Source organism: Anopheles coustani, chromosome 3, assembly GCF_943734705.1.
Source record: "Anopheles coustani chromosome 3, idAnoCousDA_361_x.2, whole genome shotgun sequence".
Lineage (NCBI taxonomy): Eukaryota > Metazoa > Arthropoda > Insecta > Diptera > Culicidae > Anopheles > Anopheles coustani.
Genome location: NC_071288.1, coordinates 85,951,706 through 85,976,327, shown reverse-complemented (window position 1 = coordinate 85,976,327; position 24,622 = coordinate 85,951,706). Strand labels below are relative to the sequence as shown.

Genomic DNA, 24,622 nt, shown 5'->3' with positions numbered 1-24,622 from the left:
TTAAGAATTTATATTTCTTTTTTACGTTCCATTTTTATTCGTTTTTTATGTAGTTCACAACAAACAGTTACCGAATAAAACCTCTAAGCTGTGTTCTGTTTTGTACAACATTTTTCCAAAAAATCCCTAATCACATGTTAATTGTGTATGATGATGACTTTAATTTTAAATATCAACAACTAGAATACGATAATGAACGGTGATGAAATACATTAAAACCGTGCAACTGTCGCGGATAGAGACAATCATCACTTGCATCAACGCATCGTATCCTTCGATCGATGTGACGAACAAAATGCCCAATCCTGCTGCAATTAGCGACCCGAAATCCAACCGCTTCGGTGAGATTAGCGGTCTATTTTGGTGATGACATGAAATGCAACCTCCTAGACACAGCGAAATAGGCATACACCCGGATGCAACCGGTTGCTGACGGACGGACGAGCTGATAACACGCTCGATTTCAGCAAACACAACAATCGAGTTTCAATATTGAAACTCCCACCTAACGCTCAAACTCTTTTGCCACGGAACAACCCAGTCGCCGGTCGATGGGTATCATAAACTAAATCAATTTTACGCCCGACTGAGTGTGTCCGGGTCCTTTTTATTGAGTCATGCGCTCGCATGTTTTCGATGGCAATGTCCCGCGCCGCCGGGCTTGTTTATTTGCGCTACCAATCGATGCAGGGTTGCTCTGTAAAATGCATTTTCATACTCGATGAGCCGCCGGGACGGTGCCACCACCGCGGGGCTTTCCTTTTCTTCCGGCCTCGCTCGGAACTCTTTCGCCGATTTTTGATGACACGACGACCGGCAATGGGCGCCCTGCCAGAGTGTACGTCGGCCTCGGGGATGCCGTGTTGTCCCGAGGAAAAAGGCCGTCCAGGGTTCGGGAAAACCTCGGGCAGAAAAGTCGGACGATGGTGGACGAGGACACGGTTGAACTGTGGCAGCAGCTCACAATAACGTCTGAACATTTTGCTGCTTTGGTGCCGTGCAATCGTGTGCAAAAGATTCCCTCTCGCTACACGGTTCGGTGCATCATGCAGAAATTATGCACCGGGTCGCAGCCTCGACTGGACGATGTAGGACGATACACCGGAGTTTTAACAGGCTCAGGACGGTTTGTATGGATTTGCAGAACCGGTGAGATGGCAACGACGCGTCACTACGTGCAGAGTACAATAACGTGCAAAACGTAATTTAACGAGAACAGGATGAAGTCGTTCGTGTAACGTAATTATTTAAACAACAAAATTAAAATATTTTACTTGAAGAAAAGCATTTTTGCATGTAAATATGCAAACCTGTAACACAAGGTATTTCTACCCAGCAAAGTCCTTGTTTTTAATAATACATTGGATCCTAAAAGAATCTATTTTCAAACATTTTCAAACTTAAATATTTCTAAACTCTTTTTTAGAAAATAGCAAAAAATCGGTGATTTAACACTAGGTTAACAAAACTCTGGATTTGGACAGATTGCTAACAAACCTCTAATTGCGGGAAAACTTAAAGTTATTGTTATTTTTATTATTTCCGTGATAAGTTCAAACAAACGATTGAGCTAAAATTTATTTCTATGTAACGATTTGTGTTGTGCAATTCAGATTAAGTATATTTAAATTCAGATTCAGTGTAAGAAACGTTCGTAAACCTAAAGTCAACCATGTTACTCTTTTACTGATTTTGCTTACTTTTAAACCAGATTTTCAATCTCGCTCTGCAATTCGTGATTTCATTGTGCTTCAGTTTCAGCATGGCTTCGAAAAACCTCAGGTTGAACAAAAACTAATCTCAGTATTACCTCTACGGGGACGCCGGAGTGCTGCTGTTTTCACGCCACCCGGCAAAACTCCAGATGAAGACAAGCAAACCTAATATCGGCTAAGTAGAGTGGGAAATAAAATCGAATGATCAATTTATTTCCGTTCGCAAAAGTGCAACTCCTCCGAGGCAGTCCGGGCGGTACCCAAAATAGTAGAGCTTCCTGGAATAGAAAGGCCAAAGAGTGTTTGCTGTAGACCAGCGTAGTAGATCGACAATATGTTTTTTCTTTCTATTTTTATGCCATTTTTTCCTCTACTATACTCTGTCGGCTGCTCAATCGAATCAGTGGCGAGGAAAAAAACGCAGTAAGACGGACGAGCTGCCCTTTCGACTTCTCCTAAGGGAGAGCTGCCTTCTTTCGACGGACTTTCCCGAGCCATTATCGTAAGCGATTTCACAATATCGCAACAATCAATTTCCATCTTTCACAACCGGTTCCGGAAGGGGTTTGGTGGATGAAATTCTAGCTCTCCCGGAACGGCAACCTACTGCGCCATGGGAATGAAATTGTTTTGATTTCATCACATCAATGAATTAAATATGCCGTTGCTGGAGTATTCGACACGACACTCTCGCTGTAGTATGGAAGGAAATCTGGGTATGGAATCGTCCTTCGAAAGAAGGACAATGGGGGAAGCAAGGACATTATCCAATCTTTAGCTCACCAGGGAACCTAATATGTTTTTCTGCTTCCGGGGAGTGGACGGGTACAAACCATGAAAATCAATTCTAATAAAATATGCAACATTATTTGACCGTCGACAGAATTGTGTAGTTAGTACAGTGCAAACAGTACGACAAAAAACAACTTTATGTATGAATGCAGCAAAATAAAAAATTTCAATGAAGTGATCCCTCATTGCCCGACAAAGATCGATGGGATTTGACACAGCAGAAATGGGAAATGGAAAAAGTTTCAAGATGTTTATCACCATCTCTCAAGCAGTTTTGCTTTCAACAAGAGCTCCAATTGTGCGCGCAGAAGTTCATGCCGATGCTTTCTTTGATTCGGACTGCACAAAAGTACGGGGGAAAAGAAAGTCCTTACCCCGCAGCACCCGAGGACCTTCTTTTTCACAATCGTCACAGCCAATTGAGGAACTGTGCAGCGTGAAACTTCAACAACGGGTGACGATTCTTTCGTCAATCGGTCCGATACAATCACGAAGACGTTTAGTGGTTGGGAGAATATGGGACTTTTCATAAAACGATACAGTTTCAAGATGCACTACAGGTAGTTAAAAATTAAACATAGAGTCGGTGATATACAAAACAATACTATTTACATGAAGACTGTCATGTTTTGTGTGTATTATAAAATATATTAGTAGTACAAGAATAGAAACAAATAATTATTATGTTCACACCATATGCATGAAAGAAATAATATTTCGCATCCTGAAAAATACATGTTGTAAACTGGTTGTAAACTCCAATTGTCAAGGACGAGAATAGGTTGTTGTTATTTCCTGTAATTGTTCTTCGACCGTACGCATTACCTACGTTGTATAAAATAAATCACTTAAAGAAGGATTCCTCTTCTTCCATGCAATAAAATGCAAATTTTCCTCGAAAAGGTCATTGTCAAACGGGCAAAACCAACCCCAATTCCATCGATTTTTACAGCAGTACTATACATACTTTCGGATGTCACTGCTCCAGCAGCAGCCACTCCCGTCCGGCAAACACTTAACACCTCGTCAATTCCCCTCGAGGATTCAGTGGAAAAGGCAACGGATGAAACAAAAACCCAAATTAGAAATGCAGGGAAAAAAAACTCACCCCTTAAACGCCATGCCATCCAAAAATCCTTCCCCCACACCACCACCCCACCAGATAATACAGCATTTTATTGTCCACCGACTCGCTTGACCGACATTTCTCCAAAGCTTTAAACGACGCTCCGCGGACGCTAGAGGATGACATAAAATATGCAAATTTTCCGTCATTGACATTCCATCCATCCGCTCGAGGGACACGCTTTGCTTGTCGCTGTGTTCGTGGGTTTGCTGTTTGAAATGTTTTGAACTGTGTGTTTTTTGTTGTTGTTGTTGCTTTTTTTCCCTTTTTGTGTATGTGTGTCCATTGTCTGCTGACCACTTTGGAGGGATTAATCACTGCCTTTTTTTGTTTTATTTTCCCCCCTTTCCGGCGACGGGGCCATCATAAACCCGCAAACCACTCACCGGCCGGAGTCCGCGGCTAATTATCGTCTTCATTATCAAAATATTTGCTTCCAATCACCAGCCGCAATCGCGCCTTCCGCCGCGTCGTTTGGCAATAGAAAAGAAAGTTGTAGTAATTTAGAGAAGAGACGATAACACAAAAACAAGGGAAAAAAGCACCGAGGGAGAATGACAGCAGAATCGATTTATGTTGCATTCCATAAAGTGATAAAAAATTCAAATCCATCACGCGCCACGGAAAGGATCCTAAATGCCTAACTCATTTGCTCGGGTTTTCTGTGTTTGTGTTTAATTACTGGCAGGCCCATTTTCGTCGTTCTGGCGATGGTTGATTTAAGGCTGACGGCTTCTCGAGAAATGGGATTTTAGGAAGAGGGCCCGCGAGCTGAGCGATTCCCAAGAAGGAACAAAACAAAGTAAAAAACACCCGCTCGAAACTCCGTCTAGTCCGGAACGCTCCGGGTGATCCACGGAAAGTGCTGGCTTCACAGTAAATGAGTTACAGAAATACGACCATAGCAAAAGTGATCCTGAGCCGGGGCAGAATTTATGTTGTTGTCCCTTCGGTGCAGGACTCGGCACTGGAATGCTCGGGATGCAATTTTCGAAAGGATAGGAGGACCAGTGGACAACCAGCACAACTCCCATACGGTAGAAAAAAAAGGCAGCGGCTTCGAGAGGAACCAAACAAGCTCCTTGTCCTACCTGGAACTCGACAAGGATGTGGACACAGCGAATTAGCCCCGATATTTGGACAGATTTGTTTTTTGTCTCTTGTTTTGAGTCCCGAACCAGAGGAGCCTAGCGAGAAGCAGGGATGGAGAACTGCTGGCACTGGTATTGAGGTCAAGGAATAGAAAAGGAACGGGTCGGCCGGGCTGTTTTGAAGGGTCCTTTGATTTGAAAGAACGAACGAAAGAGATAAAGCGAATTAAAACGCAAGAAAAGGAAAAGAAAGAGCAAGACAAAACAGTCTGGTTTAGATGTTTAGAAAAATTCAATTCGTTTGATTCGGAGACCTCTTCGGCGTGGTTTGGTCCCACGAAACGACCCATCCTCGCCAGGGGGAAGCAGAAGGACCAGCACAAAACAGAACGAAAAATTATGAACCCACTCCGACCGTTGCGCTGCTGGTTTCGCTCTCTTCTTCGACTTTTTCTACTTCATTTGCGCTTTGTGCCATGCACCGATGCACTTGTGTGACGTCGAGTTCATCAAAAACGTGCAGCATTTTTAGCCGAATAGGGGAGAGGGCGCGAAAATGGGACGCGTAGTGAGAAAAGAAAGAGAAAAAGATAGTGGATTCCAATTAGAATTTAGAGAGAGGGAGAGAATGGAAACATAATTCTTGAAAATATTTAAAAAAACACGGGCAAGTATTTTTTGATTTTATTTTAACCGACTATTTCAAACACTCTTAATATGCATAGATCCGATAATTATCGAGAAAAATATGCGCAAAAGCTTTAAAAATATTTTATCTTTTGCTGAACGTGTTGGCAGGACCTATTTTTCCATCGTTTGAACCGGTTCGCTCCTCCACCTGAAAGGATCTACCGGTTCCTGTTCCAAATGGTCCTTTTTCGTCCTGCTTGAAGAGAGCGAGTGTGTTCATTCAATTTCCCCTCCAAATCATCAATGAACTTTCTAACGAAGGCAGATGCGAGCGGGAGAACGAGATGAGAGAATGTATCATCTGCTCCGTGGTTTCTGTTCTCATGTTTATGCTTTTTCACACGAAATATGCTACTCTCCGTAAACTGATCTGAGCATAAAACTGCTTTCCATCTACCTATCTCACTCGCACGCGAGAATCTTTGCACGCCAACATAAACGAGAGAAGCTGCTCTCATCTCCCCCACTCTCAATCTGGCGTGGCAGTGGAGATTCATCCATACGAATTCACTCTCAGCTCTTATTCGGGATTGCTTTTCTACCGGATTCGCTTTGATGACGGGTTTCGTGGTACGCTGCGTCGCCATCGAAGTTTAGTTACAGCAGCGACCCTCGACGGGAAAGGACGTACGCATTCGCACGCACGTCCCGTAACATAAATCCCACACACATAGCGCCCAAACAACCGCTTCAGACGTACAACAACGCGCTGACACACAAGGCAAGATAGGTTTCCCATACGAAAAACGATAGGAAAGGCAAAAAGAAAACACAATCGGTAGAACGCAGTAGAAACATTTCACAAGTGAAGGGAATCCGAAGAGTGAAAAATAAGGTGTCCCGAGTTTGTCCCCAGAGGAAAACAGCCGGAAAAACCGTTCCCTGTCGCGTGAAGGCACCGTTACGCAAGACGGTGAAGCACGGAACGCAGTGGAACTTTACGACTTGGTGCCGATGGAAAAATAATTTGTGAAAAAACCCGCTATCGGAACGAGTGTCGAATGTTGTGAGTGCCTAAAATATCTGGAAGGATATTTTCGATGAAGTAAAAGAAAAAATATATGTATACATGTTCGACGGAGAATACCGTTCGGCTTGAGTGAGTGTGCGGAAAATTGAATCCTTTTGCGGAAAGGAGCATCGATCGTATTTAAAGTGTACACGAAAAAAGTATAAGCAGAGTGAAAAAGAAAAATTCGGAAGTAAAAATGGCGAGGTCGCAATAATGAAGAAACCGTGTCGTACAAAGTGAACCGATATTGTTCGGGGTGCGCGTGTGGAGTTTTCTTGCCTGAAAAAAGAAAAATAGGCTGTCGAACGGCCGTTGGGAAGTTGCGCGTAAAGCCGAAAGCCCACGATGCTGCCGTTACTGTCCCAGCAGCAGCAGCAACAATCGGCAGCAGTGGCAATCTTCTCCACCAACACCACCACCACCACAACACTCACTACCACCGCCAACAGTAGGCACACGAAAGGATCCGCAGCCTGCTCCTCGACGAGAGCAATTGTGGAAAGTTTTTAAGCACAGCCAACACCACCAGCCTACTCCGTTTGTGTTGTTGCGCCCTGTTTTTTTTCGGCGAGTTTCATTTTTCACGTTACGTTACCACCCGCGGGTTTTCTTTTCCCTCTCCCGCTAACGCACCTAATGCTAAACCGGTTTTCCCGACGACAACGTGCTTCCGTGCTGAGTTTCCGCGGTTTTCGGTAGAGCAAACGAAAAAAAGTTTCAAAATTATGTGCATTTGAATGAAAAGTATTCGGTTCACATGAGAGAGTGTGTGTTTGTGTACAAGTTTTAAAGGAAAGAAGAAGTTTGAGCAAAAATCGTTAATATTAAAGCTGAAGTGTCGATGCACGGTATTTAAAGTGAAACACGGACCGCAAGCTATTTCCCTCGAAAGTTTTCATGTTGATTGGCAAATATCGTTAAAAACAAGGAACTTCCCAAACCAAACGTACCAAAATGGAGTCTATCAAAAACGTTCTTCTCCTCCTGCTCGTTGGAGTGTTCTGCAGCTCCACCGTCGTTGTTGGCCGATCCACTTCGCTGATTCGCGGAATGGAAGGCATTGCGCCACGGGGCTGCAAATGGCAGCGGGTGCTGGACGAAACGGGCGACGACGAAACGCCGGCCACCGTCACGACGGTGCTGTCCTGCAAGCTGAAGACCATCGGTGGCACGGACACGCTGATGCGTAACCTCAGCTCGCACCAGATCGAACAGATCAGTTCGCTCAAGCTGGAGTGCAGCGACATCCTGTTCTTTGAGAGCTCGCTCGAGGGAAGTCACCATTCGGGGGCCTTCCTCGGCTCGCTGCGGCGCCTCCGCGACCTCAAGATCGAGTACTGTAAGATAAAGTATGTGCCTTCGATGGTGCTGGCAACATTGCGCGACCTCCGGTCGCTCTCGCTGCGGACGCACAACACCGACTGGTCGGCGATGAACCTGGAGTTCCACCCGGAAAGCTTCCGCGGGCTGACCGAGCTGAAGCGGCTCGATCTGGCCGACAACAACATCTGGAGTCTGCCCACGGATGTGTTCTGCCCGCTGTTTTCGCTGCGTCACCTGAATCTCACGCGGAACCGGCTCACCGACATCTCGCAGCTGGGTTTCTCCGACTGGGGCAACGGTCCTACTGCTCCCGGGAAGGCGTGCAACACGGGGCTCGAGGTGCTGGACCTTTCGCACAACGATCTGCTTGCCCTACCGGACAACGGTCTATCGTCGCTCCGTTCGCTCAACGTGCTGATGCTACAGGACAACCTCCTAACGTCCCTGGCCGACCGGTCCTTCGTTGGACTCGGCTCACTGAAGGTGCTTAACATGTCCAGCAACAAGCTGGTGGCGTTACCACCGGAGACCTTCCAATCCCCCCGAGAGTTGCGCCAGATTTACCTCCAAAACAACTCCCTCTCGGTGTTGGCCCCGGGCCTGCTGGAGGGTTTGGACCGGCTAGAGATTCTCGACCTCTCGCACAACGAGCTGACCTCGGAGTGGATCAACCGGGATACGTTTGCCGGCCTCAAGCGGCTCGTGGTGCTCGAGATTAGCCACAATGCGCTCACCAAAATCGACCGGCACGTGTTTCGGGAGTTGTACAGCCTGCAGATCCTCAACCTGGAGGCGAACGCGATCGAATCGATTGCGGACAACGCGTTCAGTGACCTGAAGAACCTGGTCGCGTTGACGCTATCGCACAATCGGCTGAAGCGCATCGAACAGCACCACTTCTCGGAGCTGTACGTGCTCAACCAGTTGTACATCGAGTCGAACGCCATCGAGTCGATCCATGGGCGTGCCCTGGAGAACCTCACCAACCTGAACGACCTCAACTTGAACGACAACCGGCTGACGGAGATTCCCGAGGGGCTCGGCAAGCTTCGCTTCCTGAAGTCGCTCGATCTGGGCAAGAACCGCATCAGTGCGGTCAACAATGCGTCTTTCGAGGGCCTCGAGCAGCTGCTCGGCTTGCGTCTGGTTGAGAACCGCATCACCAACATTTCGCGGGACGCATTCGTGACGCTGTCGTCGCTGCACGTGCTTAACCTCGCGTCGAACCAGATCCGCCATATCGACCAGTCGGCGTTCAGCTCGAACCCCACGATTCGCGCGATTCGGCTGGACAACAACGAGCTGGAGGACATCAGCGGTGTGTTCACGTCCCTGCCGGCCCTCGTGTTCCTCAACGTCTCGGATAACCAAATCCGCGTGTTCGACTACAGCCACTTCCCGACGTCGCTCGAGTGGCTCGATATGCATCAGAACAATATCTCCGAGCTCGGGAACTACTACGACCTGAACAACCTGCAGATTAAGATGCTCGATGTGTCGTTCAACCGGTTGACGTCGGTGGACAGTAAGTGCATCCCGGACGGCATCGAAACGCTGTTCCTCAACAACAACGTACTGGAGACGGTGGCAGCCGGTACGTTCCTGAACAAACGCGACCTGGTGAAGGTGGTCCTGTACGGGAACTACATCCGCAAGCTGGAGATCGGAGCCCTTGCCCTGACGCGAGTGGACAACGCGCGCGAGGTGCCCCAGTTCTACCTCGGCGACAATCCGATCCATTGCGACTGCACGATGGAGTGGCTGCAGGGTATCAACAAGCTGGCCCATCTGAGGCAGCATCCGCGCGTCATGGACCTGGACACGGTAATGTGCACGATGGAGCACGAACGGGGGGCCAGCATTCGTCCCCTGATGGATCTACGGTCGCACGACTTTCTCTGCCGCTACGAAACGCACTGCTTCGCCACGTGTCATTGTTGTGATTTTGATGCTTGCGACTGCAAGATGACGTGCCCGGATCGGTGCAGCTGCTACCACGATCACACGTGGAAGACGAACATTGTGGACTGTGGGACGGCGGACTACACCGAGGTCCCGGAGCACATCCCGATGGATGCGTCCACCATCTACCTGGACGGCAACGAGCTGCGCCAGCTAGCGAGCCACCAGTTCATCGGCAAGAAGAAGCTGGAGGTTCTCTACCTGAACGGGAGCAACATCCGGGACGTGCACAACAGGACGTTCAATGGCATCCCGAGCCTGCGGGTACTTCACCTCGAGGGTAACTTCATCAGCGAGCTGCGTGGGTTCGAGTTCGATCAGCTGACGAACCTGAACGAGCTGTACCTCGACCATAACGCGATCGGCTTCGTCGGCGAGCGGACGTTCGAGAACCTCAAGTTCCTGGAGGTGATCAACCTGAGCGACAACCGTATCAGCGAGTTCCGCCCGTGGCAGGCGTTTGCGGCGGCCAGCGAGACGGGTTCGTTGAGCCGGGTGTCGCTGGAGGGTAACCGGTGGCGTTGCGATTGCGACTCGCTGCACCGGCTGCAGCGCTGGATCCGCAGTGTGTCCGGGACGTTCGACCTGCAGCGTATGATCTGCGCCGATAGTCGCGTGGTGGCTGATGCCATCGGAAGTTGCGAGAATCGGTTGGACTTCGTCGGAGACATGGGCTCGAATGGAGTCGGTGATGGAGGTGCCGGAGATGGAGATTCCCCGCCGAGTGTGCATAGGACGGTGCTGCTCGGTCATGGGTTGATCGGGGGTGGTTATGTTCCGCTGCTGGCCGCCGTCGTTGTGGCCATCATCGGTACGGCGCTGATCGTAGCGCTCGCGTGTGTGTTCCGACAGGACGTTCGGTTGTGGGCACACGCCCGCTACGGTGTGCGGCTCGTCAAGGATCCGATCATCGTCGCCGGCCGCAAGGAGGAAGACGGCGACAAACTGTACGACTGCTACATGGTGTACAGTGTGCACGACAACGAGTTCGTGGGACGGTTACTCGGGGCCGAGCTGCAGCTGCACGGGTACTCCGTGTGTCTTCACCATCGGGACGTGCATCCGGGCGCGTTCCTGGCCGATTCGCTGCAGAGTGCGGCCGACGCCGCCCGGAAGGTGCTGCTCGTCGTGTCGATGAACTTCCTGCAGAACGAGTGGTCCCAGCCGCAGTTCCGTGTGGCGCTCCAGTCGGTCATCGAGAACGTGCGGCCGGCCCACAGGCGGCACAAGATCGTCATCGTGCTGACGGCGCCGGTCGAAATCGTCTCGATGGACCCCATCATGAACCTGCTCATCCGGACCTGCACCGTGGCGTGCTGGGGCGAGCGCAAGTTCTGGGACAAGCTGCGGTACGCTCTGCCCGACATCCCCAAGGACCGCACGCCGACGAAGCTCGGTGACATCACCCGCAGTCCGGCGAACCTGCGCTACACGCCCGCCCCAACCTCGCTCGACCAGTGGTGCAAAATTAGCCCACCGTCGGGGCTCGGGGATGGCATCGGCGGTGGGCCGGTCGGTGCCGGCGGACCTCCGTGCGTCGCCGGTGGACAGCATCCGGGCGGGATGGCTCTGCCCCAGAGCACCCCCTCCCAAAGCACCTGCAACACCGAGGACGAGTCGTCGTCGGCCTCCTCGCAACACTACGAGGCTCCGATGAGCCAGCACTACAACATGAGCCGCTCCAGTGCCTCGCTTGGACACGTGTACTCCACGATACCCGAGACGCCCCAGATGGGGCGCAACGGAAGAGCTTATTTCGTGTAAGATAAAGGGTTTGCCTACGCCTCCTGAAAACCGAACTGCAGGTGCGCATGATGGGTGTACATAGATATAGTATAGCATTCGCCGCCGATGGTGCGAAACGTAAACGTTATTTGCAAACAGAGACTGGCTCGGTAAAAGGTCCAACTAATGGTTAAACTACGTCAGATAGTCACACGACACTCACGGTCTGTTGAACAAGTCAACGCTATACAAAGGCAGTCAATTTTGTTGATTTTTAGTTTTATATATTAACGATTACAATTACGATTACGATTACGATTACGATTGATTCCGCCTAGAGGGTGGAAAAGGGTAGGGAAAACGGAGCAAAACCGAAGGGTGGAAACCACGCCACTTCACAACCCCTTCACTCTACTGTTAACGACGATCTCTCCTTTCGGCCACGTTTGCTCGCTCGTCTTTTTCTTGGTTAATGCGTGTTCGAATGGGCGTGCGTGTGTTTGTATGTGATGATGGATGATGGAGGTCACATCCTTCCTCCCCCGCGCGCGGACAGAGAAGGAAGGCACGGGGCCGGAATGATGTGGAGAGAATGTGGTTCCGCTTCTCTAATTTTTCCTACGATGGTGGCCCACCACCGTTCGAAGCGACCGAGTGGTCACGATTCTAGATAATAGTTCACACAGACCACAGATCCACCGCTAACGAGGGGAGGAAGGAAAGAGAAGAGACGGGAAGAAAACAACCAACCCAAGAAAAGAGGGAACCGGACGGAGCGGAGAGATAAGTAATGCGAAGCTGAAGAAAACAAAACAAAAAACCACATGAAAACAGTTAAAAGACGATACGCTGTATGTTATTCCCGTTTTTTGCGCAACTGCTCTTATTTGCCAAATATTTTTCTCCTTTAGGTTACAAAGTACATTAGAAAACAAAAAACAAGAAAACATTAATGATAAATTTCGCGCTCAACGATTTGTATAGGCAAAGGAAGGAGAGTCAATAGGCGGAAATTGGAAAAGCACCTTTTCCTTTTTCCTCGCGGTTGATGAAGAAGTGCAAACAAGGACAGTAATTGAGGTAATCATCGACGAGTATTGTGGAGATGAAGAAGAGAGAACTAAATATGACTTAAATGAACGTGATACTAGTTTTTATATGGCCTTCAATCAGCGTGCAACCCCTTCCGGTGCGGTTTGCGGCACGGGCAGCGGATCGGCCCGGGCTGGGGGAAGGCGTAATTTGAGCAGACTTACACACACTCACACGTACATATTAACGCACTAATTATTCTTAAGTTAGGAGAAGAAGGAACTCTACTCGTCGACACCGGCCGTTAGAGTTGGTAAAAGTATTGTTTGTTTGTTTTTATTACAATTCGTGGTCGAAAAATAGCTAAACAAAACAGTAAAACTCCACCAGCACGAAAGCGCAGCTCGAAGTCAAAACACAAAAACGTAACACCGAGTCTCTGTGTGTATTTGGGTGTGTAAATGTATTTTCTGTGCATCTCTTCCATGATTGTATTAACCGATTGCGTAAACTTAAAATAGTAATATTGCAGAGTCACAATATGTAAAATGTTATTCCACCTGGTGATGTTGAGTTGGTGCCATTTTGAAGCGGAACAAGACAAAACGAAATAACAAATAAAGGAAAGTGTTGTCGACCAAAATAGAGGAAAACATTATAAAAACAGAAATAAAAGAAGAATGTTGAATAAATACTTTGCCATAGACAGAGGAAAGACTTACAGGAAACACAAACTTAATGTAAATTAACAAGTTACCAACCAGAATCCAGATGAAAAGCCCCCGAAGGCGAAGCTGAGAAATAACGATCTAGAGAAATATAAACAGTCAATAATTCAATGGAAAGTAATAGAGAAAGAGAGAGAGAGAGAAAGAGAAAAAGATTAGGGAAACCCAAAATTATGTAACACACAAGAGAGAATGAAAATTAGATACAACGGCAAACAATGGCACAAAAACCCCAAACAGTAAACACTCACACTCAAACACAGATTTTACACCCCAAAAGGAAGAAAAAACGCACAAACACAACAACAGAGACGCAAAACTCACGAAGGCATCTATAAACTCGCTCCAATTTGTACATTTTCGACTAGAAGATAATAATTTATTACAAAACAACGTGCGCGCGCGTTGAGCGTGGAAGGTACAGGAAGAACGCGGCGAAAAGGGATGTAGAGAGAAGAGTAGTAAAAGAAAAGGTGAATGAAATGGCAGCGGAGAGGGTAAAAATTGTGAAGAAATACAAAATGGTAACGTAAAACAGAAAACAGAAAAAAACCCCGAAAAACACACGAAAAACGAACCGAATGAAATACAATTTTGAATTCACGAAAAATGAAACATAATTTCAGTGTTTGACTTTTCTTTTTTCCTGCTCCTCCTGCTCTCCTCCTCTATGTTTCGTTCGCTGGTTGTTGCGGGTTGTTGTTGGTTGGGGATGACCATGGCCCCCGGGATGATGGTGATGATGATGATGATGGTTCGTTGTTTGTCGGCGGAGGTCCGAAATACCTTTCGCGGGATCGTGGTCGCAAACGCAGTACGAGTTTCGCTGTGGAGGAGTCGAGTGCTGGATCGTTTCCGAGAGGGAGTCATTTTCCTGTCCGGTGGAGTGGTAAGGAAGATGAAGGTATGGAGGGTTCGTGGGGAAGCTAGAGCGACTCGCTGCAGCATCACAACCAGCATTTTCCTCATCACCATCATCATCCTCGTCGTCGTCGTCGTCGTTGTCGTGCTCTTCGTGGACCTCATCTTCTTCGCAAAGGAAGGCCGGGTCGAGTCTCGTAAATTATCGGCCGCGGCCCAAGGGTTGGACCCGATCGGTGAGAACGAGGGTCCCGGAGCCGGGCGCCGGTGTTTTGTTTACTTGCCCTCTGTCCATCACGGAGTCGCACGCGGGCGAGGTGATGCCGGAATGGCATCCGGGACCTTCCCGTGCTCTTTCGGTCGGGTTTTGTAGGCGGCCGACGGCATGATTGGCGTGCGCTGCGGTGTACCAATTCTGGCGGGCTAGTTTCTTAAATTATCGAGATTTATTCCATCCTCCCGACCCATCACCACCACTACCACCCTCGACGAACCTCAGGTATTCCAGCCATCAGGGTGGATCCTCTCGGGTATGCCTTTATTTATCCAACACTCTTTTCCTATGGAGGCTTCTCCCCCCCCACACCGTTCTTTCTCTTTCGCTGTTTGCCTCCTTCTTCATCCTTGAATGAAGCCCCCGAACCTTAGACGCCTAAGATGCTGCCGTTGATGATGACGGTGGTGATACTGGACCACTGCGTCTCTTCGGCGGGGCTTGACCTTCGCACGGACGGTTGGGACTCCGATCGTGCCGCACCGGGGATGGAGTCTGTTTTATCGCCTCTTCGCAACCTGGGTTGGTCATCTTTTTTGTCTCCTTTTTCTGTTCCCGCCACGAAGGATAGGCCACGGATAGGGTAAGTACACCACGCTTTGGAAGCAGTGGTTCAACAAACATGGCCCCATTTTTTGTGTATTGTGGGTGAGACTCAAGTTGGCTTGAAAGGGTCGGGGAAAACGGAATGGGAAGAAAAAGCGCAGGACCGATGGGGTCAGTTGAGTTAAGGTGAAATGAAATTGTTCTGAACCCCTTTTTAAAGATCATTTCGTTGAGAGCCTTGACGTAAGGTAAATCGTTTAACTACTTCAACCTTAAAAAGATTGCAAAATGCTTGTTTAGTAAGGAATTTAAACCATGCAATGTTAATAAAGTTTGTATTCCAATAATCAAAACGGGTTTTCCACAACAGTTTTAAGAAACTCTTGAAGAATTTAGAATTAAGGGACATAGGCATTGGTAAGTTGAATTTATTATCGACACTCTTATAATAACTATAACTTAACCTTGTAGAGTATTTGTGGCAACCCGATTCTATAACGAGAATATGCTAAAAAGATCTAAGAAAGAAACACATGAAGTAATAAATTTAATCAAGCAAGAAATTGTATACTTTTAATCTGAGTGTCGATGTTTGCTTGTTTTGATACATTTTCATTTCAATTTTCGTTTTCTATCGTTAAATTTTAATTTCAAGGAAAAACACTTAATATTGCAGTTTATGTTCACAAATGTTCACATTTTCTGGATGTTTTGGAGGAATGTTTTTCAATAATATAGACTACTAAATACTTTTTGTCATATTTTTTATCATCTTCTAGGTTTTTAAATATTGTTTTTTTATTTTACTTTTAAATATCTATAAAAACTTTCGTGTTACTCGATGTATCATGACTATGTTTCGAGCAAGGAATCCTAAAATGCTAATTAAACCCGCAAAACATGTGTTCCATCCGCTTCCATCTATTTAACATTCCTCACAACTGAAGCAAGAAAAATACGACCGCCTTTAATTTTCATTATACGTTTAGAGCCCAATAAATTTCACTTTCTGCCCATTCGGACTCATACCTTATTGTTATTGATATGATTCATGCATGTTTGTGTTACTTTTTGCCAGCATAATTATTACCTCTCCGGGTGCTCTTCCTGTGGCAAAATGAAACGTACGTTGCTACAAAACCCAGCGACGCTAAAGCATGCTGCCATCTCGCTAGAATTGGCACCGAAGGAGGCGGGCGAAAAGTGGAGCATGAAATCGAAACGAAATCGAAAAACAAACGGCAGCATTTCAAACCACGAAGACGTATGTAAAAAGGGCCGCACGACGATCTCCGCGCCACGCGGTTTTTCCACGACCCATGGAGTTCGGCGTTTGGTGCCTTGTGCTAACGAAATAACGAGCTCGGAACCTCAAGTCCAGACACCACTCCTCTCTGCGGACCTGTGTGTGAGGGAAACCTGGGGACTTCGGGAGATGTGAAATCACGGACATTCGCTCCGGCTCGTTCTTTATGATTATGATCGTTTCTGATCGTGAAATTGATGTTTACTCGTTGATGATGCTGATGAGTAAGAATAACAGCAGTCAGTTTATGCTCGGTATCTGTCCGGGTATCCCCGCTCTCGCTCCCCATCGGCTGATCTCTCGCTTCGGGAACGGGTTTTTGGAGGGTTGGCCAAGCAGGCCGTTTTCTTCTGCTTCTGCTTGCCACCTTCCGAGCAGTCGCGGCTCGTTTTGTGCCAACAACAACACGGTGTCAGTCTCTAATGCACTTCCACTTACCCGGACGGCTCCGATGGCTCCGTGACGGTGGAGCAGCAGCTTCCTTTCCTTTCCCGTGAAGTTTATTATAACGCATGACGCGCGCGTGTGCTGCTGGACGGACGAGCCAGGCCCGGCCCAGGAAATTCAGCATCGGCAGAAAGGCTTACCTCCATTAGCATTTTGTATCGTGCATCGCGGGTTGCGCCCTGCCACGGGTTTTCGTGGGGAGATGATTTTCGGGAACCGGTGCCCCTGAGCAAAGGGTCGATCGAAATGGAACGAAAGTAAGAAATGGAAAAGAAAATCACAACAACTGGGGAAGGAACGCGCATTGGCATCGCAAGGTTGAGTTTCGTCTCCGAAACGATTCCACGGCCATCGAAGGCCATGTTTGGGAAATCTGTTTGCAATAAATCAACCCTCGAAGGTACGTGCACATAGGAAAAGGCCCACAAAGCGGAAGGGAATGAGGAGAGAGGATAGGAGGGTGGGGTAGCAAAGCGTACCCTGTAACTCACAAATTAATTTTTGACAAATCATTTCCCACCGGTACCGAAAAGCGAGTTATGATGATTGTGAACCCGTTACACGCCCGGAACGAACCGGCGGTGTTTCCCGGGGTTCCGGTTGTGTTCCGTGGCGGCTTTCACGAGTGCCAATGCCCAAGACAACGATGACGACCACGACGACGTCGACTACGCACTTCATTTCGGCCGGAACATTATTAAGTATGAACCAAGGCTTTCCGGACGGTTTCCACGCTCGGAACGGGGGAATAAGTCTTCGAAATCTTTGATCGCATCCCCGCAGCGGAATGATCGAGAGCTGAGCGATTAGTTTCGTTTTCATTTCTGTTTTTCGCTCCCTTCCACCTTTTCCGTCTTGAGGTGAAAGCGTAATGTAAACACAGGGAGCTGCCTTTTTGGTCTGCAGTGGAATGTCTTGTGCCAGCGAGAAAGAGCTCGAGGGGCTAAAACGGTTCGAAACTTTAGCTAAAATTTGCATCTCAATGCGGTCAGATGCGGTTTGATTCGGTTTGATTTTGGGAACGGTTGAACGAGAACGAAGGGAACAAAGGAAGATTAAAACGCTTGTTTTAAATGGTGCTGTTAATTGATTCCATGATTCAGTTATTTTGTTTGAACTTGAGCAGTTGATGCGTTATCAAGTGCGTGTTTTTGTGGTAAGTATGTGGTTTGATGCATACAGATTGATTGGTGTTTGTTTCATTGTTTTTTTCAATTTCAATCATTGCAATTTCAAACTAATTTTTACTTTTGATGTATTACGTGATTTCTTTAGATAGTAAGGTCATCACTAGCTTAGATCATAGCACATTATGAATATGCATTGTTTCTACGACAGTAAAGCATTGGCAACATGTTTATTTAATCTTAAAAGACTACATCAGATTGTATCGCTATAAATCTAATTTTATTCAAAAGTTAAAAATAGCAACTTATATTGATGGACAAGTTTTAAATGTTTTACTGTCCATTATTGATGTTTCAATTAATAGTTGCAGTTTTTTGTCATTTGCTTCATTGATTTTTAACTCTTTTTCTTCCAACCATCGAGTGGACATAAACCGAGGACGACAGATCGAAACAAAAGCGTAAAACACATTAAGAAAGATGACACATTATGCTCCACATTATCACATTCCGTGTGCAGAGCGCCGCGCATCGGCACCGTCCGAATCGGCATAATTAATTAGTTAATTAATTCCAATGCATCAGCACCTAATTTATTTATCGCTCGACTGGCCGACACTCTCCGCCTGGATAAAGGGCCCGTGCATCTGCGTGCGTGTCTGTGTGTGTATGCCGGTGGCAGCATCGTGTCTGCCGTTGTCGAATGTCCACCCACTCTTTCGGCTGGCGGCCGGGTTTTGGCGAGCATATAAATACATAAATATGCAAAAGTGTCCATCTGCTGCTTGCGTGGCCATTGCCGTGGGCGGAAAACGTCGGACTTCTGTTTCTGATTCCACGCCGCACCACGCGGTGTCCCTCTGGCGGTGGGGCGAGGCGGTGTCTTAAAGAGTTAAACGCTTCCGAACGGGCTGCGCGGGCGAAGGGTCCGTTCGTTTCGATTCACCGCTTTCTTGTCAAGCGCCAAAGCGGGGCGGAAAGGGCGCACACTCTATAATTTATTGACTTATTTTATCGGAATTTATTCCATTTGAACATCCCAGCCGGGCCGCCCTTCCGGCAGGCCGAGCCACCGCCACCTACGGAGGATGCTTAAACGGTAGCCATCAGAGGCCGATGCCTGACGGGTTTTTCGCCCGAAAGCCGACGAGTGAACGGTGAGATTTATCCGCTCGGTCCGGCTGATTCTCCGTCGAACGAGGCTCATTCCGGTAATGCTGCAAATTGGAGATGAATAAAGTACATCTCATTACGGCACCGGCAACAGAAGTCACTTTGGGTTTCTTTTCTTTCAAGCTTTTGCTACGAAAAATGAGCCACAGCGCGACCGGGAGGAAGTTACCACGAACAGGCTTCTTTTCTTGGCCACCTTCTGCGAACTTTATCCGGTCCTGGTGGGAAAAAACGGGAATACTCCAAGGGAAAACCCTCGCGATGAACAAGATGAATTCTAATTGAAGTTTGCGTTTGGCGAGTTCGCCCGGTCGAAAGCTTGTTATCGCATTTTACCGACCCCTGGCGCTTGGAAAAGAAAAATCCTTCCACTCCCGCGATCGCCGAAGTTCCAGGGAGTCATGAAAAGAATACTTAAGAAGAACGGTAAGCAAGGAAAAAAACACGGCTCCTCTAGCGGAACTGAGGGCTGGCCAATTATAATGATAATAATGACAGCCGAAGTGGCAAAGGGCCTTAGGAATAGGGCAAAAGAAAAAAGCCCAGCTTCTTGGCGTATGATAGCCCATTCAAAGTCGTGTCGTGTCGTTTATACTCGCTGTGTGTGTGTAGGCCATTCTTGGAGCAATTTTTTTATGTGTTTTCCTTCCGCGTGGCGATGGATCGCACGATGGATGCTGGCGTTTCCCGCCGTGTTTGCCCGTGTTTGGCAATCGGCAGGAAAATAGCTTCGCGAAACGCGGAATGAATAGCAAATAGTCGAAGATCCATAACGACCGCGGAGTGCTAATCGTGAGCGTGATCTCCCGACGACGACGACGACGACGGGACGATCTTTCCATTATACTTTTTTTTGCGTCGCCCTTTTCTACTTCGCCCGTCCCGTGCGTCTTTATCGATCGTTATCCCGGAGCGTTGAAGTGCACGGCCTCGGTTCGGATCGGATGGATCTGAATCGTGCAGTGATGCAATGATGCGGCGAAGAAAAATGCCGCCGGAATTCGATACACTGCTACCGTTCGGAGGGTGCATTAATTTGAGCCGCAGCCGAAGAAACAACGCAAATGCATCGGGTTTATTTTCGAACAAATTGCAAAGATCGCCGCACCGACGGATCGTGCTGTGAAATCGTTGAATCGAAGATGGCCATGAGAATGGAAATCGATGCATGCAGCGATGTGGGTTTGTGAAAGATTTTAAATGTATGCGATTTTTTATCAAGCTAGTGTGAATGCCTGCAGCTTTTTAAACAAACAATTTGGTCGTGGAAAGCAATCTGCTTAAAATAAAAAGGGACTTGATTTCACACGTCAGAGTGATGCCTTCGTTCTGGTCTTTTGCACCAAAATACAACAATTTCTTAAATCATAGAGTAAGATTTTAGCTTCAGTGAAATACTAATTTCCGAAACACACGATTATCTGCTTTTAATTTGTTTCTGCAGCTTTTGTTAAAATTGTGTGTTGTTTTGGCATGTAAGGCTTTGCCTACCGTATGAGGACTTTCGTTCAAGGGAGAGAACTTTTTCAGTTGGAATTCAAGTCTACGATTTTCATATATTCCACAACAGGTGTTAAGGTATCTTGAAAAGTTTTCATAATTATGTTTGTTTCATGGATAATTTGGACCTCACATTTTTCTTAAATTACCTCTATTGCATTTTTGATAGTAAAGTAAAAAAAAATGGGCATCAACTGCAGCACTTGCATTCGTTTTTAAAAACACATTTCAAGTGAAATGTAATCTGTAATTGAGTGCTCTGCTCAACTTTCATGAGCCTTCGTTATGATGCAATTTCGCTCGCTCGCCATGTAAATTCTGCAGAAGAAAATATTAACGTCACCGATTTGCAGCTTATGGTTTGAACCGATTCCCAGCATGGCACATCGGTAGCCGACTTCACAACTTCACAGTTGACGCAACACCCTCCAAAACAGTCGCTCGGCGAAGAACGACGCCGACAAGCAGGAAAAACCAACTGGCGTTGGGAAAAGGGTCTTCTTCTCCAGCTCGGTGCTCTACTTAAAGAAAAAAGAAACCCCGAACGCCATTACGAGCGCCATGAAACGTAATATCATATTTAAGATTTAACTTTATCGACCAAAAACGTGAACGTCGCTGCCTCGCCCCGATCTGTTGCCGGCCGCTCGGTGCCCGTCTGGTGTCCTACGTTTGCCGACATAACCGTTGTCGTTTAGTGCAAGCGCGAGCGCACATTACCATGCAATCACGGCCATCGTGAATCGGTTCGTTACTCCATTTTTTGCGCTTGCCTTTGCCTTCAACCTCTGCCAATTCCGAGTTGCATCATGGCGTGCACATCGCAGAAAGAAAACACATTTTCCATCCTTGCGCTCCCGGAAGAGTCATTTCGTTCGCTTTGTTTTTCGCCAACTTTTACCTCCGCCCCTCCACTGCTGCTTTCGCGTCCTACAACAACTCGCAAAACAAACGTGCTTTCTTTGTGCTAGTGTTGTCTTGTTTTTGCTAGTTTCTCAATTTCTTTTGCTGCTTTCCTTACTAGCCACACTGCCGGTGCATCTAATTTGCATTCAGTCACATGGTGAGGCGAAAAAGATTGTCGACCCGTTCTTTGAGGAAAACATGTGCACTGGAATTTCCACAGCTACCGGAATGCAGTCCCAAAGGGAGCAAGAGATTTCTGTTTTTGGGATATTACGGACGCAAATGTGCAGTTCCTCAATTCATTCCCACGTGCAGGTGAAATGGTTTCGGGATGAAAAGGTTTTTCCATTGCCATCTCTCTCGCTCTCTCTGCCGTGTGCATTTTTCGATCGAAACCCAAAAATCGAGTTGCCGCTTTCCCGGGGCGGTCGGTGAGTAGCGCTCCCCGTCGGCGAGGATTGATGAAAATGACAATATTGGAGGGAAAACGTAGCCCATTTCATTTCTTTCATCCTCGCACCAGGGGAGAAAACTTCAGCCCCAGCGCTTTGGTCTCTTGACCGACGAACGAAGGCGGAAATGAGTCAATTCGATTGTTTCCCAGCGACACGCAGCCCCGAATGCGCCGCTCAATGGCCGTGAAATCGGAAAGCAGTAGCAAGTGCCGGGTGATCGCGCACCCCCAGCTGCCACGGAAATGATGTTGCCTGGATTTAGGGCCGGTTCCGTCGGGTGGGGCCATCGTCGGGCAAGTGGTTTTAGGTTTTCGGGTTCCTAAAGCGAAAGCGAAGTTCCGTCAGCAGCTCGAAACTGTTGATGCTTGCCGGGGAAGGTGAGAAACGTCTCGTGGTGGAACGAAAGTGAACTTCTGCGTGGCAAAACCCGGTGTGGTGGCACAGTAAGCGGTCTTCAGCGGTCAAAGGAGTGCCAAGGGTGCTGCTGTGAAGTACATTAAATGCAGGAGAACGCGAAGGATCATCACAATGTTGAAGATGTGCCTTAAAGATGCTTCAAATGTTGAACATTATAAGATGAATTTAAGAGATCAAAAGTGTACCGCAAAGTTGCTGGAAAATGATTTGGCCTTTGAATGAAGAAAAATTAAGAAAACTCACCGATGAATACCGCATTCCAATGTGAAAAGATCGGAGTTTTGTGTTGAAAAACAGCGTTCAACTAGCCTGCTTCAAAACTGTTAAAATTGCAAGAGAGAAGAGAAAAATGCAACATGTGTTCCGAGCTCGAAGCAGGAATGCGACAATCGAACTTAATAAACGTAAAAGATATAAAAAAAAGTAAAACGATACCTTAAAATTGTTCAGTCATATGAAAATATACAAACCAACGGATATATTTTGTATTTTCGCATAGTTTAAAAAGCTACAAATTCAAAAGTTCCATTCTAAGTAAAAAAAATTTTAAGATGCTTTACATAATTTGATGCAGATTTCCAGTCTTTACACTTGTTTCCCCGAAATATCTTTTAATATAGGTGTTTTTTTGCTCCAAATGACACACGGTTTATTTTAAGTGCTGACACTTTAACGTTAACTTCATAAAACTTTACTGAACTTTTTATTTAACGCCGTGCTCAAACGTACCCGCGTCCCACTGGTCGGATTTCACAGCGAGCAAAGATTTGTGAGATAATATTGTTACTTTTATTCTGTCAACCAATTCTTATTAACGGTTCAGGCAGCTTCATGTTTGTCATGCAAAATGCATTCTAGGGTTTGGAAGAAAGAAAGTAGGTTGATATCTTCAAACTTCACGGATCATCATTTTAGAGTATGCCAATCCACGGTAATCTTTTTCGAAATAATACCAACTCATTGTTTCAGTATCAGTTTTGTTCAAGTATAGTCCATTTAGATTGAAATCAGCACAGTTCTCGTACCACAACGCACCATTACGCATTTTCGCACAATTGTCACTGTTCTCGTCATTATCTCTATCAAATGTTGAAAATTTCATACCTTCATGACGGTTCAGTGAATCTCCCGCTGTACCAGTATAAGTTCCCAAATTGTTTAAAACGTATTGCTCGTATTCGGTACCAACCGTGAAGTTTGTATAACGGGCAAATTTATAAGTTCCATTGAAATCCTTCAGTTCTATCAGTAGCTCGTGCTGTCGACGCGATGTCAGCTGGTGAATCCGTTCTAATCCAAGCCAGTGCTCTCGATCTACGCTTCCGAATCCTTTTTGGTACTCTGTCCAGTTTCGATAGAAGTCGAGGGATCCGTCGTAGCGATACTGAATCACCAACCATCCGCCGCCGAAGCTATTCTGCTCACAAAACGCATCGAAAGGAGATTCGTTGTCACTCAGCTGGATCAAGTAGACACCTGATACGTTTGCCGGTGCCTCCTTGCACGATTTGAATGAGCTTTTCTGTACGTACCACAGCGGATTTTGCATAAACCGCGTTGTATTTGCACTGAGTTGTGCGATCTCCTTCCGCATTTGTTCGTGGCTAGCACACGCTGTTTGTTGAGCGAGGATCTGCTGGGAATGTGCCTTCAGCACAGTTAAGTTGTGTCCAGCATCTCGATCGTGCCGATGGATCTCCCACTGTATGCCGTCTATCGAGTCCTCGAGTTTCTTCAGCTTTTCCTTCACCTCTTCGTCGCGCTCCTTCAATCCGAGCTCGATCTGGTACAACTTGTACTGAAGAAAGTCCAGCTTGGCCATCATCACTTCGAATCCATATCCACCGACCGAGTTATCTGAAGAATCCGTCACCGAAATAGTAGCTGAACTTGCCGAAGAATGCCAGAATAACACTATTCCACAAAATAGACTAAAGAGGCGCACGTTGGTAAACATGGTTGGTAGCGAAATTATCTTGTTGCAGAATGCTTGAGACTTCACTGAAACTATAGTCGGCTTCATGATTTGGAGATGCTTTTATATGAAGGAATGCAGGGGTGTATAACTCGAAAGAAAGGAAAGGTAGAATGTGGAAAATTGCAATCAGTCAATTGAACTAAGTATTTAAGCTGCTCGATTCATTTTCATTGCATTGGTGTACAATTATTTTCAATTTTAAATTGGAAGTTATAAGTTTTTCTGAGAAGAAAGCCCTTTGATGAGATGTTGAATAGCGAAAGGGTTCTTCTTCCCTGACATTTACTCCCGTTAACTCTAACACAACGGACGCAAAAGCAACGATAGTGATAACGACTTCCGCGCAGCTGCACTTAATGTTTGATAACACCACTTTACTCAAAGGCGCTAAATTTGCAGTCGTTGATGTTTGCAAGTATTTTTGTTTCATAGAATG

The 24,622-nt window shown here is 46.8% G+C and overlaps 2 protein-coding genes across 2 annotated transcripts; one reads left to right on the top strand and one right to left on the bottom strand.

The window, feature by feature from the left end:
* The first annotated feature begins 7,380 nt into the window (after nucleotides 1–7,380).
* Nucleotides 7,381–11,475, top strand: LOC131258746 (toll-like receptor Tollo). The gene has a single exon (XM_058260125.1). It carries the CDS (start codon nucleotides 7,381–7,383, stop codon nucleotides 11,473–11,475), a length of 4,095 nt encoding a protein of 1,364 aa, XP_058116108.1.
* A 7,485-nt stretch (nucleotides 11,476–18,960) lies between these two features.
* LOC131268550 (angiopoietin-4-like) lies at nucleotides 18,961–24,231 on the bottom strand. Its single transcript, XM_058270824.1, has 2 exons — nucleotides 23,313–24,231; nucleotides 18,961–18,974 (listed from the first exon to the last, which is right to left on the bottom strand). Exons 1-2 carry the CDS (start codon nucleotides 24,229–24,231, stop codon nucleotides 18,961–18,963), a joined length of 933 nt encoding a protein of 310 aa, XP_058126807.1.
* Between the last annotated feature and the right edge of the window lie 391 nt (nucleotides 24,232–24,622).